Source organism: Paramormyrops kingsleyae, chromosome 9, assembly GCF_048594095.1.
Source record: "Paramormyrops kingsleyae isolate MSU_618 chromosome 9, PKINGS_0.4, whole genome shotgun sequence".
Taxonomy (NCBI): domain Eukaryota; kingdom Metazoa; phylum Chordata; class Actinopteri; order Osteoglossiformes; family Mormyridae; genus Paramormyrops; species Paramormyrops kingsleyae.
Window position 1 is genome coordinate 14,760,390 of NC_132805.1, and position 17,974 is coordinate 14,778,363.

General features: G+C 44.4%; 2 protein-coding genes across 4 annotated transcripts; both read left to right on the forward strand.

Annotated features, from left to right (window-relative positions):
* The first annotated feature begins 743 nt into the window (after positions 1-743).
* p3h3 (prolyl 3-hydroxylase 3) lies at positions 744-8,260 on the forward strand. 2 transcript variants are annotated; one of them, XM_023795600.2, is made up of 16 exons: positions 753-1,287; positions 1,584-1,768; positions 2,193-2,351; positions 2,795-2,984; positions 3,139-3,270; positions 4,369-4,511; positions 4,648-4,737; positions 4,862-4,914; positions 5,038-5,117; positions 5,198-5,325; positions 5,421-5,516; positions 5,597-5,747; positions 6,111-6,228; positions 6,454-6,529; positions 6,651-6,791; positions 7,215-8,260. In XM_023795600.2, the coding sequence occupies exons 1-16, from the start codon at positions 993-995 to the stop codon at positions 7,383-7,385; spliced, it is 2,208 nt and encodes a 735-aa protein (XP_023651368.2). In that variant the 5' UTR covers positions 753-992; the 3' UTR covers positions 7,386-8,260. The 2 variants fall into 2 exon arrangements, with proteins under 2 accessions (XP_023651369.2, XP_023651368.2); XM_023795601.2 differs by lacking the exon at positions 2,193-2,351 and having other exon boundaries at positions 744-1,287.
* Positions 8,261-9,544: 1,284 nt separating this feature from the next.
* On the forward strand, positions 9,545-17,953 carry gnb3a (guanine nucleotide binding protein (G protein), beta polypeptide 3a). 2 transcript variants are annotated; one of them, XM_023795599.2, is made up of 9 exons: positions 9,545-10,080; positions 12,897-13,022; positions 13,282-13,427; positions 13,960-14,023; positions 14,284-14,446; positions 14,843-14,909; positions 16,280-16,481; positions 16,763-16,979; positions 17,066-17,953. In XM_023795599.2, exons 2-9 carry the CDS (start codon positions 12,966-12,968, stop codon positions 17,170-17,172), a joined length of 1,023 nt encoding a protein of 340 aa, XP_023651367.1. In that variant the 5' UTR covers positions 9,545-10,080; positions 12,897-12,965; the 3' UTR covers positions 17,173-17,953. The 2 variants fall into 2 exon arrangements, with proteins under 2 accessions (XP_023651367.1, XP_072572500.1); XM_072716399.1 differs by lacking the exon at positions 9,545-10,080 and having other exon boundaries at positions 12,792-13,022.
* Positions 17,954-17,974: the final 21 nt, after the last annotated feature.

Consider the following 17,974-nt stretch of genomic DNA (forward strand, 5'->3'; position numbering starts at 1 on the left):
TACCTGTGATGGACTGATACTGCAGCCCCACTCTGCCTGGGATATAAGACTACAATACTTCCACCATTTTTAGTTTTTCTAAAATTGAGTTTACACTTGTGGAGATTGAAAAGGTGGTCCCCACAATATCAAAATCACAGGCTTTTATCATTTTCTGGAGACATTTGGGCCTCACAATGCAATATACACATAACCCCCAACACCACCCCCCCCCCCTACCTCCACCACACACACACACACACACACACACACACAAAACATTTAACCCATGCCCAGCCAAACCAACGGATTGTAAAAGGGTAAAGGAATACTGTATATAAACAGGGAGAACATCCACAAAATCCACAAACAGAACAAAAGGATGCAAGTTGAACAGCCAACCCTGACAGTTTACTGTATACTGAGGTAATGAAAATGGTAACATAGTAACTACAACGTGGTATTTTGCATTCTATTTTATTCTTTAAATGTGCTTCCTGCGCTTACTATGATTTTTCACAGTTTAAAACGACTGAACGTTTGTCTGTGCTTTCCGAATTCTTTCCTTATCATGTCTGTAAAGGGGGTGCACACATGTCCCCAAACCACGGGAGCAGCGCAAGATAACCAGCTATTTGACTTTGGCAGCCAGATTGCACTATTTGTACGCATTGACTGCTCTCTCACTGCACGTAGGCCATGGAGAATTACCTTTATGTGAGCTGATAGAATTCAAATGTGTCATGTGCATTTTGCGTCGCATCCAAAACCGAGATATACTGTCTTTTGTCGGCTGCTTAGTTTCCCGTTGCGTTGCTGATACCTCAGCATTACACAGGGTTAATGTGATTTGTTCGCTACCTCCCCCCATCCCTTTAACTCTGACCCTCCCACTATTCGCGAGTACTGTTGAACCCCCATGCATTTCACCGCACATTCCTCCTTACGCCCTCCTCTTAGACCTCCTCTTCCACTCCCCTCTCCTTCTCCCTCCTTCTTCTCTAGGGCGTATTATGGCGCTCCACTCAAAAACTGCAATTGTATACGTGGCGCTGTTTTTCGCTCATGTTTCGTTACCATTTTTCTCAACGAAAACTGCAGCCAGCGGTGCAGGATCAACGAGTGGCCCTATAGACCCTTATGATGCCCTGTATTATACGGGGGTCCGGGCTTATTTCAGGAAAGAGTGGGAGAAAGCGGCGGAGCTGATAGAGAAGTCGATCGCATCCCGGGAGTCACTTTTCCAGACACGTCGAAAATGTCACGACAGCTGTGTCACAGCTGGACACGACCGGCTGCCTAAACTGGGTATTTGATGTGTGTGTGCATGTGTATGCCTGTGAATTCAGGTTGCAGAAAATCGTTTTCATTTACCTGCTGTTACAACACTCGTATGGTTCACGGATAACTTACATGGATATTTATACACAAAACAACGCATGCAAGATACAACTTAACTCACTTTTTAATGTTTTAATGTTATAATAAGATGAGGAGAGCTGCAGCTTTGGAGTAGGTTTCAGTGAATGGTGATTTGCAATGAATTTTGGATTTGTGACTAATGTAGCACTTAGATAATTTATTTCTTACATATACCCCTTCAGATGCTGAGAAGGGCAGTTTGTGGGACTTATGGGCTCTGGACTGGGTCCAGCAGAGGGCAGAGTGTGTCCAATACTGTCTCGCTCAAGCCATCAGCCCAGCAGCCCTGCTCCCTGTCTCTGAGGACATCCTGTATGAGTTTGGCATCCGCAACCCCTATAACTTCCTGCAGGTCACGTACTACAAGGTAGCCACTAGTTCAGGCCTGCATATGTGTGTAATGTATCTTCTGCCCTTCAGCACAACCCCCTCCACCCAGTTACCTCTCCACACCCATCTAATCAAATTGAATTACTCAACAAGTTTATGGGGACACACAGCTGCTAATTTCCATTTCTTCACTGAAAACACTGGTCCACCACCCTTTGCAGAAGAATAAATCCATTGTAAGAAAATCTGTGCAAACCTGTGGGCCTGTCAGTCTTAGCCAGTTAGATCATACAGCTCGATAAGAGGTCATTACGTGTACATTGGTATCATTTGCACATATTGCTGAAAAGACATTAAATACAGTATTGTAGGGCAATTAAGCTCAGTAGTGCACATGATGAACTCTACACTCTTGATTGACTCTATATTTCTGTAAAATCAGTTGTGTGTTGCGCCCCCAGCTGGGGAGGGTGCAGAGGGCCGTGTCTGCAGCTCACACATTCTTTGTGGCCAACCCAAACCACCTTGAGATGAGGAACAACTTGGAGAAGTACAGGCGAATGAAGGGAGTGACAGAGGAGGCCTTTCAGGACAGGGAGAGAGAAAAGAAGAAGCACTGGGTGAGGCAGGAGCTGGGGGGGGGGGGGGGGCACTGGAGTGATACGCTGTGGGACACAGAATGACAGAGATTCTCTGAATTTCCTTTTTTTAAATGCACACTCAGGGAAACCCTGCACTCATTAGTTCTGCTAGTTTGTTGTGTAGACTATCTAATATTTTCACTCAATAAGAAATTAACTGCTAATGCATGAGCTATCAGCCGCTATCACAGAATTCCAACCGGCGTAATTGGATATAAACTAATTTATATTGCTGGTAAATGTAATTAAATCATGTTCCACCAGGGGGCAGATAGCAACCACTTAACCTTAATAACCCAATTACCTGAAATAATCATTCTTAAACTGCTGTACATTGCTAAGATGGCAGTTTTATTTAAAAACACCAACAGATTATTGTATTATGACACAAAGCTCTCTCCCTTACCGGCTGCCTTGCTTAGTCACTGTATGACATGGCAGTGCTTTCGGAATCCTCCTCTGAATGGCCCCGCACGGTGGAGGAATGGAGGGAGTGCCTGAAGGAAACACTGAAGCAGACAGAGGAGTGCCGGGTGCAGTGTGTCGTGGAGGGGCAGCGTTTCCCTGAAAGAGAGCCGGAAGCCTCGGAAGGCGTGTTTGAGAGGGCTGCAGGTAGAGGGCGCTCTTAACTAGGCCTGTTATTTCTATGTCATTGAAGATGTGCCTGCAATAGTGCTGTTTGCTTATAACCATATTTCTCTCCTTAAACGTTATATTGTAATGATGTCACTAAAGTCACTAATTACACATACAACTTCCTATGCAGCTCTCTCCCTTTCCTTGCTGGCCTGTCAGCAGTCGTGTGTGTCCGTCGTGTCAACACGACCCGGAAGGATCTCTCCTCATGAGGACCTCCTTCCAACGATCCTGGAGCACTTACATATCGCCCAGTTCAAAGGTCAGAGTGATTCATTGCCTTCCTGGGTTGTGTTCGAAATGTCCACTCGTCCACTATATAGTGAGTCAACTATATTTTAATGCTGCCTGAATTCTGAACTATGAATGTAATCCACTATATAGTGCACTACAAATCAGCGTGAAGCACACCAAAATGGAGTTTACAGAAGCTGGACCCTACCTTGGTCGACTTAGACCATCATACATTGCGGTCTGTCACATGAGTGTTTGAACCATATTTGAGAAACTTTGTTCAGTCTATACTGTAACTGTTAACCATTTTAAGTAGCTCAGTTATAAAATACTTGGACATGAGCTATAACAACAGTGGCAGGGCTACCGCTGCTTTGAAACAAATGGTTATTTTAATGTATTTGGATGCTTTACGTGGGTAATGTTAACACAAAATTAATGCAGTATATTGAAGATTAGTATAAAACACCATAGTTACTGCTACAGTCCCCATTTTGCTTGCATAGGTGAATACAGTACAGTCAAGTATGTTGTAAATAAAGTTACATGTAGACGGATTTCTATTGTAAAGCTCTGTTTAATTTTTGTTTCAATGTTGTGAAGATGTGTCAATTACTACATGTACTTATCCAAGAATAGCAACATTGGTGCCCATGTTGTGTCATGTTTTTTTATTACAATAATAAACAACAAAATATATAACAAAGAAAAAAGTAAATTTTTCAACATTATACTTTAATGCTAGAGCAGATGTTCTGGCATCTGTTTATGCAGCAAAGATAACAATTATAAATATCTGGCGCATAATTATACAGCAGCGTAACATCCAACAAGTGTCCAAAATGCATGAATCTCTGTCTGCCCTTATCCCCTAGTGCATTTCAAACACAACCCTGTTTTGCAGTTATAAAGAAGAAATGGTGTGCTTGTATTGGAAATAAGTTCGATCTTATTAATATTAAGATTGACTTTATTGATGCCAGGGGAAATTTGGGTGCATACAAAAGCAAGAGACTAGTGCACAAATAAATGTGGTGCAAACAAATTTTAAAAGTACACAGTACTAAGTACATTTTCTACATTTTTGTCTGTCCTAACCTTTCCCTTTTTATTTCTGCCCTGACAGCGGGAGACCTGAAGGGGGCAGTGCAGACCATTCGCTCTCTCCTCCTCTTCTATCCATCCGATTCAGATTCTCTCTCCAACTTGCAGCTCTACTTTGAGAAACTAGGGGGTGACACTGAGTCCCAAGAGGCACAGCCCTCAGAGGTCGGTTGTTGGTGATGTGGGGATATAATCTGTTTTCTCATATTCTGGTGTGAATGCTGTGCTTGCCTTTGCTTTGACGCTCCTCTGCCTCATCTGGTTGTAATGATTTTGTTATCTGGTGATCTTTTCTCCTCAGGAAATTTCCAGCTATGTTAAGAGATCATTACTAGAGAAGAAGTTGCTGTTTTTTGGAGCTGAAAACCTGGATTTCAGTTTCATCGACCCAGTATGACTACTGTTTTTGTAGTGGCTGTGACCACAGTTACACAGTACAGTGGTGGGAGTCACATGTCACATATTTAGTGACGGGATTCCAGTCAGAACTGTTTACTTGTGATTTCCTACCCCAGGACTTATGGACCCCAGAAGAGGTTGTTCCCGAGTCCTTGAGAAAGGCTTGGAGGTGAGTCATTGGCCTGTGTATATGTTCACAGCTTTGGTTTCTAGTGGTTGATTTTAAAGGATACTTACTACAGGACTCAGGATGTAGTTTTTCATGCTGATGTCTAAATTTCTTGCTTCCCAGAGCAGAGAGGGAGAAACTGCAGGAGAGAGAAAAGGAGGGACAAAGAGAGGAAGAGATGGATGACAGCGGTTTCTATGCAGGTAAAAATCCTCTCCCTTCTTCCGCTAGAATTAACGCTGCGCAAGAGCTCTGATAACCATTTCTTTAATCTGGCCACCAGGGGGCCACGTTCCTCTTGTTGGGGTGGATATTGTCATGGACAGTGCTGCCCTGAATGGGACCAATCGCGTTGTGCTGGATGGAGTCCTGTCGCCAAAAGAATGTCAGAACCTGCTGCAGCTTGCCACCGTAAGCCCCGGAAACGGAGGAGGGAGAGAACTGCACCCGGTGCCTGTTAACCGACGCACAGGTTTGAGCTGCTCTCTCCTTCTGTGGCCTGACAGGCCGCTGCCTCGGCAGGAGATGGCTATCGGGGCCGGAGGTCCCCCCACACGCCACATGAGAAGTTTGAGGGTCTCACCATCCTCAGGGCTCTAAAGGTGAGCGGCCCTCCACACGCGGCGTGTCACCTTCGCCAGCCGGATGCCACGTGACCGTGCCTGTTATCCTTTCCCCCAAGATGGCACAAGATGGGGTCCTAAACCAGACAGATGTTAAGCTGCTGCATGAGATCGGGGAGCGGGTGCGCACCCTTCTGCATTCCTACTTCAGGAGCCCCTCCCCCCTTTACTTCTCCTTCACCCACCTGGTCTGCCGCACTGCCATCACAGGTACTCTATCTATCTATCTATCTATCTATCTATCTATCTATCTATCTATCTATCTATCTCTTAGCCAGACTGGCTCCAACAACTCGTCTCTAAGGTGTAGTGGTGGCTTAATGGTCAGGGAAGTGCACTTATAATTGAAAGATTGCAGGTTTGAATCCCTGACCAGGAAGGCACCACTGAGGTACCCTGAGCAAGGTACTGCTCCCTGGGTGCTAAAATAGTTGCTCCCTACTATGTCACATATGGGTTAAATGCAGAGGACACATTTCATTGTTGTGTGCTGTGGTGCCCTGATCACTAAATTCTGTGAGCCCCCTGCTGGCACAGCTCTGTCATTGCATGCATGTTGGGATGTCCATGCAGGTCAGCAGGAGGGAAGGCAGGACCTCTCCCATCCAGTTCATGTGGACAACTGTCTGTTGGAGGCTGAGACACGGCAGTGCTGGAGGGAGCCGCCTGCCTTCACCCACAGGGACCTCAGGTTTGGGGGCTGCAGCGGGTGCAGAAACATGCAGTTATAAAGGCACTTTCAGCAATCTGTCCCAAAACCATTTAGATCTTATTCCATGGGGAGTATCAAATATGCTTTGGACGTACAGAGTATGAATCATCAGCACTGTTTGCTTACTTAGGATCCTGTTCATTATCGCACTTGCCAGTGAAGGGGCTTTATGGTCTGTTATTCACCAATTCTTTGTCTTTACAGTGCCTTGCTGTATTTGAACGATGACTTTGAGGGTGGGGATCTCTTCTTCACAGGCAGAGATGCTAAGACTGTTTCGGTAAGGAGCGGAATGCCCTGATGTCTTATGAACACTCTGCTGCAGGTGGCAGCCTCTGAGATGGTCTGGCATTTTGGCTCCTTTTCATTTAAGAGTGTCATTCCTCTTTGCTCCCCTGCAGACTACAGTGAGGCCCGCTTGTGGACGCCTCGTGGGGTTCTCCTCTGGACCCGTAAACCCCCATGGGGTTACCGCAGTGACCGCCGGACAGAGATGCTCATTGGCTCTCTGGTTCACTAAGGAGAAGCTCCACAGAGACATGGTGAGATGGACCATGAGGTTCGCGAAAGGGAGACGTACAGTGTGATTGGATGTGTAACAAGCACTCACACTCTCACTCACTCTATGAATAGCAAGAGTGAGAGAGATATCATGTAGAATAATTAAAACTATCTAGGAATAGTGGGAGAACGGATATGAATGCCTGATAAAACAGAAGAAAGTCATCAGTAAGGTGTTTATAGCACTTTGTAATATCAGCCTGTATTAATCCATAATGCTTTCCAAAAGTATGTAAGATATGTGTGGTAGGTTGCTGGTTCAGTATGGTGTTGGGTTTGTCACACAAGCTGTATGTAGTTGGTTTGGATTGGGTTGGCCTCGAACCTTGTTAACCGGTTGGTTGTTGGTTCAGTTTGGGTTTGGGTTGGCCTTGTGCCTCATTAACTGGTTGGTCTTCCCTTAGGAGCGGGAGGAGGCTGAAGCTCTGTGGGCAGCAGAAGGACAGAATGTGAAGAAGGCCGACGATGAGGACGAAGATGAGGCCCGCGGCACCCGGCGCTTGGCACAGAGGCAGGGCTCCAGGGAAAAGAGCAAATCCAAGGACAGAGTGATAGGGGCGCGAGACGAGCTGTGACCTAACAGCAGGAGTGGCGCCAAAGAGCCAGCGCTTAGGACTGGATCACAGCTTGCCTTGTTTCCTGTTTTGGCGTCTGTGTTTGGCTGACTTCCTGCACATTGCAGATGTGTATAGTGGTTTCACTTGCCCATATGACCCCCCCCCCCCACCCTGGCCAGGGTGGTCCATCCTGGATCCTGCAGTCCATCCCCTCAATGTCCACAAAAACCTGGGATCTGTGGCTTAACCTATGCCTTGGAGTCAGGAGGTTAACCTTCATTAACTAGTCGTGATGTTCCTTTCCTTCACCACATCCATGTTACAGTGGGGGGGGGCATTAACTGTGGGGTCAAGCTCGCCCACGCCTTAACACTGATGCTTTGAGAGAGAGGAAAGAGGGATAGAGGAATATAAAGGGAGAGAGGGATTGCGGTTAATCCCTCATAAATAAGTGAATTTGTTTATGAAGATTAAAATCTCCATTTAGAATATGGAATTGTAATCCAGGAGTAATCATTCAGTCGCTCACATATAACACCCCTCCCCCATCACAACCTGATCCATGTCACGTTTAACCCTTTCTAATTAACCCACGCCCTTCCATCAATCTCATTGTTCTTTGTGTATTACCAGACCATTTGCAGGAGATCCCTGTTTGTATAGCATGATAACCCTCTCAGTTCCTCTCTTTACCATAATCCATGTTTAGCAGTGGAATGAGTTCAGTGGGATAACGCTTGTGCAATTAAGTGGATGTTAATTTCTTCTGATGCAAAACAATGTGTATATAGTGCAAACAGTTGCTTTCACTTGCTACATTTTGAATATATTTCTGTGCCAACAATTTACCACTTTTCTTCCACCAGGAAATAAAATGAGAAATTATCAGATAATTTATATACTTTAGGTACTGTGCCAGTAAAGCACCACACATAGGGCACATAGTATAGGGCATTTAGAGGAAGAGCAAGGATCAGCATCCATCTTGGGTAGAAAATCACACTGCAGGTCGGTCTCCGTGCAGATCTGGTAGGTCACTTCAGTTTGTGCTCTTCTTTCAGTCTTAGCTCAGCATAACATGGCTGCCCTGATCTAGTGCGTGATGCCAATAAGAGGAGCTCCCATCAATACAGGAGATCAGATCATGGCCTTCCCTGATCCCGATCTCCTTTGCTGCCCCACTACATTCACTTGCTCTTTCACCCTACTTCTTCCTCCATGACCTGATGCAAAGTGGGCCGTATTAAGAGTCAGGGACAACTCTTTTGAAAGTTGCTGAGCATGTGATGTTCTGCACTGCTCTATAGCTCAGCTCTCGTCACACTCGAGGTCCTTCTGTTGGTTTCAGTTTCAAAGTGTTCAAGGATTCAAACCATTCAAAGGAGCTGTCACTGCCACATACTCCAAGTACAGTGTAATTCTCACTTGTGTGAGAGTATGAGAGACTCAAGACACCGTATTTACAGAGAATAATAAGGAAAGCACTGCAGCCTGATGGGTCGATCCTGTATTCTGGGCAGCAGTTTTGGAGAGCAGTCACACTGGAGGAGATGCTGACCTTCTGCACCAACCACTGAATACACCAATCCTCTGGAACTTGGAGCCCAGATCTGCATCCTCATCCATGACATCCTCCATGTGGGCAGGAGGTGAGGGATGGGTCTGCCGTCCTCCGTGTGGGCAGGAGGTGTGGAATGGCTCTGCCGTCCCTCTCTCTCCATGTAGGCAGGAGGTGACAGATGGATGTACTGTCCTCCATCTGGGCAGGAGGTGAGGAATGGCTCTACCATCCTCCTCTCTCCATGTAGGCAGGAGGTGAGGGATGGCTCTGCCATCCTCCGTCTGAGCAGGGGGTAAGGGATAGTTCAGCCATCCTCCTCCCTTTACCTGGCCAGGAGGTGAGGTATTATTATTATTTTGCCAATGTGCTAAAGCCCTGGTCCTCCTGTCAGTCATGGCTCTGTTTCTGGGCCCCTCAGCATTATACCACATAATAATAATTGATACTTTATTGATCCCTGTGGGGAAATTGTCTTTACATCTCCTTCAACTTGCTCTGTTGTAGAGTAATTTGTCCACGAAGAGCAGCCACCCATAGCAGCACCCAGGGAGCTGGGGGTTAAGGGCCTTGCTCAAGGACCCACAGACATGCTGAGGCTGGGTTTGAACCAGCAACCTTCTGGGGAGGTCAGATCTCCTTGCACTGTCTGCCCCTTGGTGCTTCTTGTCTGCTGAGCCTCAGCCTTGTTTGAGCAGTATGGCTATTTCCCCTCGCCATGTCTTCGATGAAGTGCAGCCCCAGCCACATTACGTAACGGCACTCTATCCTTCCCTCAATATCCAAGCCCCTGCTTTACCTTAACTTATTTCCATCCAACTATCCTCCATCATTGCTCACCGCACCCACTTTTGTGCTTTGCCCATGCTGCATCTGCTCTGCCATTGGTTTTCCTTGAGCGACTCCCTATTCGCCCTCATCCCCATCACTCTGTCCATTTCTGGGCTTATCCCTTCATCCCTGATCTCCCTTCATCTCCTCCAATCCTCATTTGCTTATCACAGGAGTGACAGAGAAGGAGGGAAAAACGGAGCGACATTTCTGTTGCCGTGTGAGAGGAAAAAGTGAAAGACAGAAGGAGTGTGGGATGATAGGAGAGGGTCCTCGGCAGCAGCGCGGCTTGTAAAGAGGAAACTCTGCATTGTGGGTGACAAGGTGAGTGAGTGATCACATGGTTACTGTGTGTCTGTCATCGTCCTCAACAGCAGATCAGCAGAGTCACATTACACCGTAGAGTCTGTGCTCATCCTAGTAGTTGTTTTCACCACATACAAAATGACAATCAAATACTGCACCAGCCATAATATCAACATAGTATATTTCACATTAGAGGAGTGGACTTTAAGAGTACATACTGCATTTTTTATTACTAGTAATAGTCCAGCAACTCCAACTTTTAGTATTACTAATAGTTCTGCTATAACTACAGATACTACTAATAAATCAACTACGCATAGAGCATTAGAAATTATTAGTATTGCAAAATGTTGACATAATTCTGCCTTAAAGTGTATAAATGTTTGAAATCTTCAAACTATGAATTTGAAATTTGAGCATTAAGCGTTCAGGCACAAACAGGTGTGAGACGTAGCTGGTGGCCCTATTTCGAGGAGAGCAGCCAAGTATCTCATCTGATCAGAGAACAGCAGTAGATGCCACAATGTGCCACATACAGCGGCTGTGCCATGCCAGTCTCCATGGCAACAGACAGCCAGCGGTACGCTTCCTCAATGCTCCCATTACCAACTTTCACAGTTGGACCCATTCAATTACATGGTTCTAACAATGTAAGTTTGCTTTTGGGAAACGCAGCCCAGGAGCACTGGGAATGGGATGCAAACCTGGGGATACTGGGGACAGGTGCCCCGAAACACCACCGCAGTTTGGAGGTGGGGCCTCAGGGTGAATTTTGCCAAGGAAGCCCAAGATTTCCCTATTACAAATAGTTACAGACAGCAGCATCACCGTCGAGACGGGGGCCATTAGGCGATTGACAGGTGCATTGGCCGTTGTTTAATTAAAGAGTGGGATCAAGCGATTAAAGTTCCAGGTCGAGATCATCATCGTTACCTGATGTATTTTCACGGCGTGGCAGGAGAGTTCTGGGTAAACAAAACTGCACTAACGGCCCGCATTTATGGGAGTGTTTCACTATCAGCAGGACGTTAGCATAATCACTTACACACCATTTCAGAAATACAATATCCTTCTCATTTGAACAGAAGCCTGGACATCTGAATTACCATAAACATCTACAAAGACGATAGTCGCAGACAATCCTACATAGAGAAGTGGAATTTGAGAGCCCTGTAGGTTTAATTAAAGTGTTTCCATTTACAGTCTTTACTTCAGTATGCTGAATATAAATTGACCTGCTTCGCTGGACACTATGGTTAAATCTAGCAAATAATGAACACAGCATTCAGTTCTGAATAGAACAAGTGAAATGTAACAGAGACCAAAGCAGCCATTTTGACTTATTACACTTCAAACAGTAGACACTCGATCACCCAGGGTGCAGTGATGGGAGGGGTGACAGAGTGAGTCAGAGCTAGATGATCGCACCCTGTACACCATGGAAGGGCGAGACCTGCATTGGCCAGCCACACCCTGGCTCTGTCTCTCTGTTCCAGCACTTATCCAGATATAAAGAGCAGTCAGTAAGCCGATGACAGCAGATTTGATTCAGGCTTCCCTAAAAAGCTCTGCTGGGATTTAAGCCCCTCTGTTCCCTCTACAGGAGGGCCATTCTGCCGCTTTTGGGCTTTCTTCTTCCATCACAGTTAATGGTTTTGTCTAGCATCATGCATTGAACCCTATTAGGGTACATCATTGTTATAAGCAGTAAGCAATATGTTACTGAGGCCTATGCCATCATTTTACATCTCTTTCATTATGATAGAGACCATATATATTTAATATATATTTTTATATGTCAAAAGTCCAGAAGAAATTTGTAGGAATCTCTCCCTTCCACTCAGTCACCCAGTCACTCTCTTGTCGCTCTCCACAAACAAATTTTAGTCAAATTCAGCTGGTCATGAGATTTGATAGACACAGACAAACAAAAAGAAAGCAATAGAACGAGAGCAGAGGAGAGCATCACAAAGGGCAAGATAAAACAGGTGTGATACAAAACATCTAAAGAACACAGTGTACATCGTTTCTGCATTTTAAGGTGAGTCCAGAGAACTCCACACCATACTTTTTGCTTGAAACTATTTGACAGTTTGGATGCGGCAATAGTATAGTCTGTGTATGATGACACAGTAAATTATGAAAAGAACATTTTAAACACACTTTTTTTGTTTGAGAGAAGAGTTAAGTAGCTGTACCATCATGAGTTTCCAGATGCTGCTTGGATAAGGAGAGAGAAAATATGTATTAAACTTGATTCAATAAATTAGATTTAAATTAGATATTTAATTTAAAATATATCTAGAAAATAAATTGCACCAGTTTTTTCGTTACTTTTGTTCTGAGGTAATCAAAAGGGAATTTGTTAAGATGACAAATGAATGGAATATAAAACAAACTGCAAAAATACTCAAAAGTTCAGCAATTCATAAAATGAACAGGTTAACTGTCGTGTTTATGGTTGAAGTGGGTAAGAGTACATGTTAAATATCTATGTATTTCTACGTATGGCCCACTGTTGTGTATGTTGAGATAAATCGCAAGTTTTGTGAACATCTTGCAGTGTTACTGCATGGGTGTGCGCATGCTTTTCTGAGCATGTGCAACTTTGCAAAGGTGCATTTGCAAAGCAGTTGAGGGACATTTGAATTGCAAATGCCTGCTCAAACGAAAAACTTAGCTAGAAAGTCATTAGGGGCAAACAAGATAAGCAAAATAACCTTGAATAAAATTACTTAAAATGCTGACAAATTTAGATCATATAATGCGATTAATAATGAGAAACATTGGTACTAGCATAAAGCCAGTTATTATTTTTATCTTTTTCTACCTAGCATTTTTTCTGTCAGCTTGAAGTCACTTCCTGTCTGTTGCCATCGGTAACAGCACCTCCACCAGTTGCCATGGGTGAAATGGATCAGCTGCGCAAAGAGGCCGATAGCCTCAAGGAGCAGATTACCGTCAGTGTTGCAATCTACATCTGATACACTGTTTCTCAGCACAACTTTAGTCACTTTCCAGCATCTATTAATTTTTGCTGGTTTAACTATTTAAAACATAAAGTTATTTCTACAGAATAACAATTTGTGGTCCCTAATGTATTTCCTGTACTAATATTGTAATTTGTGACGGGGCACTGGATGATTACACAGCTGAATGTTTTTGTGGCCCTGAGTTTCCACCTGGCTCAGCTACAGTGTCTGCTTTCCCCCGGGGCAGGCCGCTCGCAAGTCGGTCCACGATTCCACCCTGGGGGAGGTGGTGGCATCAACGTCTGTGGTCGGCCGTGTCCAAATGAAGACCAGGAAGACTCTGAGGGGTCACCTGGCCAAGATCTATGCCGTGCACTGGTCCACTGACTCCAAGTAGCTGTCATTTTTAATTACTGCACCCTACACACTGGCAATCTGTGCTGATCACTGACTTTTATGGACATTTCATAAACATCACAGCCAGAATGTTACAGTATAAAAATCAATGTTATAAATTACGTAAACTGTGCATGTTATATACTGTAAAATAGTGTATTATTTAAAAAAAGTAAATATATCAGGCAAGGGATTTTAATACCATTATATTATTAGAAACCAATTTTATTTACTCTAAAATGATATTTTATAGTGTGTTGTAAATAGCTAATTGTGCTTGGTTACTGAACCCTGTCCACCCATCCTTCCATCCATAACTGTTCATCCAGTGCGGGCCACTGAGCCATTCTTCATATTCAGTTCTCAGACTCAGGAGACATTTCCCTCCCCCAGACAGAGACCTACAGAATAGGGGGCATCAGTGATCAGGCTGTACTCAGCATGTCATGCTAACAAGAAATCAGCAGCATTTGACTTTTTATTCTTCATTTTTCCTCCACACTGATGGCCACCTGTCTCCACGCTCTAGGCTGTGCGTCAGCGCGTCGCAGGATGGCAAACTCATCGTGTGGGATAGCTACTCCACAAACAAGGTACAGACACTCACGTCAACCACACGATCGATTACGATTCCAAATACTGTTGCTATCATTAAATAAGACCCCATACATTTCATAAATGTTAGGAAACAAAGGAAAAAGACATTAGTTTATCAAAAATGTTTAACGATATTTTTCTGTAGTTCTTAAGTACTTAGAGTATTCTTAATGAAGCACAAACAATAAGATTATTTCCTGTCTGCCCAGGAAGTGAGCTCAAAGCCTTTGTTCCTCTTTTTGCCCTCCCTTCCCAGGTGCACGCCATCCCTCTCAAGTCATCATGGGTGATGACATGTGCTTATGCTCCTTCTGGAAACATGGTGGCATGCGGCGGCCTGGACAACATGTGTTCCATCTACAACCTTAAGGGCAAAGACGGCAACGTCAAGGTCATGCGTGAGCTGGCCGCACACAACGGTAAATGCCCACAGACTTCAAACATTTATGAATAGAAATGAAAGGTTAATATAATTTTTATGGTAGTTCCTAAGTGTTCACTGCGAGTGCATGAGGTCCAAAAGAGCTAAGCATTGTGTTTTACCTGAAATTAACAGCTGGTAAATGTATGTGTACAATCATTGCTCTTATGAACAGTATATATTTTTGCACACTAACATTATTCAGTTGCTTAAATGTCTGAGAGAAATCAGCATTTTTCCTAAGCTCAGATGAAATTAAAGTGCGAGTCTTTCAAGAGTGACCCTGAAAATAGCCAGACAAGCACTTCCTGCACCCACCAGAACTGCAAGCTCATTGGTCAGAAATCCCTTGTAAAGCAGCCAGTCAAAACACCTGATATTGTCACTTCTCTAGGATACCTGTCTTGCTGCCGATTCCTGAATGACAGTGAGATCATAACTAGCTCTGGTGACTGCACCTGGTAAGAAGTTATCATCACCCAGTAACTAGCCTCATCACCCATGCATCTCCTTAGACCACTACAGTGGTACCTCATTTCTCGAACTTAATCCATTCAGAACTCCGGATCGAATCCTAAAAAGTTTGAGTTCTGATCGAATTTTCCCCATAAGAAGTAATGGAAAACCAATTAATTGGTTCCCGGTCCCAAAAAATTACACCTAAATATGTTTTTTTAGCATTTAAACACAAAATGAACCGGATAAAACAAGAAGAGCACACATCTAAGCACATTTATCAAAACAGTCATTTGTAAAGTTAACCCTGTGTGGAATCCCCGTGTGATCAGCTGTTTCTGGTTGTTGTCATTAGCCCTCTGTATTTCGTCCGCGTTTCAGGTTGTTTCCCCAGCCAGGTCATTGTATTGTCCGTCTGCGTTTTGCCTGCCTTACCTGTAATTAAACCCCGTATTCCCCGATACCCTGACGTCTGCGCCTTTGTCTCCGTTCCGTCCCCGCTCGGCACGACAATATTATTATAATTACATGTATTAATGGTTTATTATTAATATTAAAATAATTTATAAGAAATCTTTATTTTTAAATGTATTTTATTATATAATAATAATTACTGTTACTGTCTATCATTGTCTAAATGTATTTTTACTGTCTAAATATATGTATTCAGTTAGTGTAAACATGCATGATGCTATCGCAGCGAATGCGAGGCTGAGACTGAAGCTTTACCCTTTGTTTCCGCTGAGAGAGATGCCGCGTGACTCATTTCCCTGCGCATACAAGTTAGGTCGGCGTTCACGGTTTGACTTCTGAGAATCAGATCGAGTTCTAGGTAATTTTTTTCGAACTGGTTGTTTCGACTTTTAAGAAATTCGAGTTCTAATGAGTTTGAAAACTGAGGTACCACTGTATTTCCCAACCCGGTCCTCGGAGACCCCCAGACAGGCTATGTTTTTGCTCCTTCCCAGCTCCTGCTATTACTAATTATTATTGTACTGCTGCCATGCTACATTGCTGATGATCTACAACATCAAAGAATCTTACTGTAATACTTCTGAGCAACCTGAAATGCTTCATTAAAGTCATCTACAATACTACTTGGCTAAACATACTACAACATTTAGATAGCAGACACTTTTATACAAAGTGACATACATTTTTAAGAAGGCAGGGTCAGCCAGTCCCTGGAGCAATGGGGGTTAAGGGCCCTTGCTCAAGGGCCCAACAGTGGCATTATTCTGCCAAGCTTGGGATTTGAACTGGCAAACTTCCAATCAAAGGCACAGCATCATAACCTACTGAGCTCTGCTCCTTTCTCATGTGTGGGTTCCCTCTGATGTCACGGTGCAGCCCTTAATTTTCCACTCCTCTCCAGCGTGCTATGGGACATCGAGACAGGCACTCAGAAAACCATTTTCAGCGGCCACATGGGCGACTGCATGTCCCTGGCTGTGTCACCAGACTTCAACCTGTTCATCTCTGGGGCATGCGATTACACGGCCAAGCTGTGGGACATCCGGGAAGGTGCCTGCAGACAGACCTTCTCAGGACATGAGAGTGACATCAATGCCATCGGGGTGAGGTCTCAGTGCCGGTGTGCTTATGCACAGGACTGGGTCGTGCTTTGCGATGCTCCTTTATGTCAGTGCTTCTCAACCCGGTCCTCAAGGACTCCAAGAGGGTCCAGGTTTTTGCTCCCTCCCAGATAGTTCCCAGTACCAGGAGCTGGGGGGAGCAAAAATGTGGAATGTGTGGGGGTCCTAAAGTACCGGTTTGAGAAAACTGCTTTATATGGTTGAGGTCATACTTTGATCCCCATCCTTTATGATCAGTTGTTCACACACCTTTGCTTCCTCAGTTTTTCCCGAATGGAGATGCTGTACTGACAGGCTCCGATGATGCCACCTGCAAGATGTACGACCTACGGGCCGACCAGGAGCTCATCACCTACCAGGATCCCAGCATCATGTGTGGTGTCACCTCAATATCACCCTCCCTGTCCGGACGCCTCATCCTGGCCGGCTACGATGACTTCAACTGCAACATCTGGGACTCGCTGAAGGCTGAGAGAGTCGGTGAGTTCAATGGGGGCAACCTGGATGGACGCAACAGACAGGGGGCCCTGTTCACTATAGCCAGTCACCATGACTTTGTCCCACAGGAGTGCTGGCTGGTCATGACAACAGGGTGAGCTGCATTGGGGTGACACCTGACGGAATGGCAGCCTGCACAGGATCCTGGGACAGCTTCCTGAAGGTCTGGAACTGAATTGGGCCTCCAGAGAGCAACAGAAATGTCCTGGAAAGTGTTCTAAGAGGGGGTGATACAAATTAATAATAAAAGCAGATGGATCTAATGGGTATAGCCACATGGAAACAGAGGGGAAAAGGGGGCATTTCATCCTTAGTATCATTTTGGGAGACTGACCCAGAGGGAGATATTTTTCTTTCCTTCACACCTTTTTCTCTCCCTCCTCCCAATTTACATGTGGGAGAAATAGAATCAGACATAAGTTCCTAATGCTTCCAGGCAGTAAGTAACAGAACGATACCTGCAGCATAGCCTCAGAAACTAGCTATTGCACATTAAAACCATTTAAGGAACATGAATATTAACTTTAATTTTTCCCAGCTATTAATTGTGCATATTATTTTTCATGCAGTGGATCTTCAAATCCATTTTAAAAAGCAAATGTGCAACTTCTGCACCTTTAGTCTCACCCTTGGGCACAAAAACAGGGGCAATGACACAGAACTTCCTCCAGGAAGGCGATCAGGTTGAAAATGCTCAGAGCACTACTCTGAAAAACCTGGACCCCCCCCCCCCAATTCTGTCTTAGAGATTTGGCACCATATTCTGTATAGAGCAAAGAAACCCTTTAAAATAACCCACTTTCTCATTAAGTCACTAATTTCAGTACACCCTGTTCTTCAGATTTCTCATCCTAGGATCTTACACCTACCTAATATATATATATAATCTAATCAGTCTTACTTGCCTTTGTAGTAATTTATACACCTTTCTAATAAATACAAAATTCTAAACTGAATTTTACTGTGTCTGTCATCAA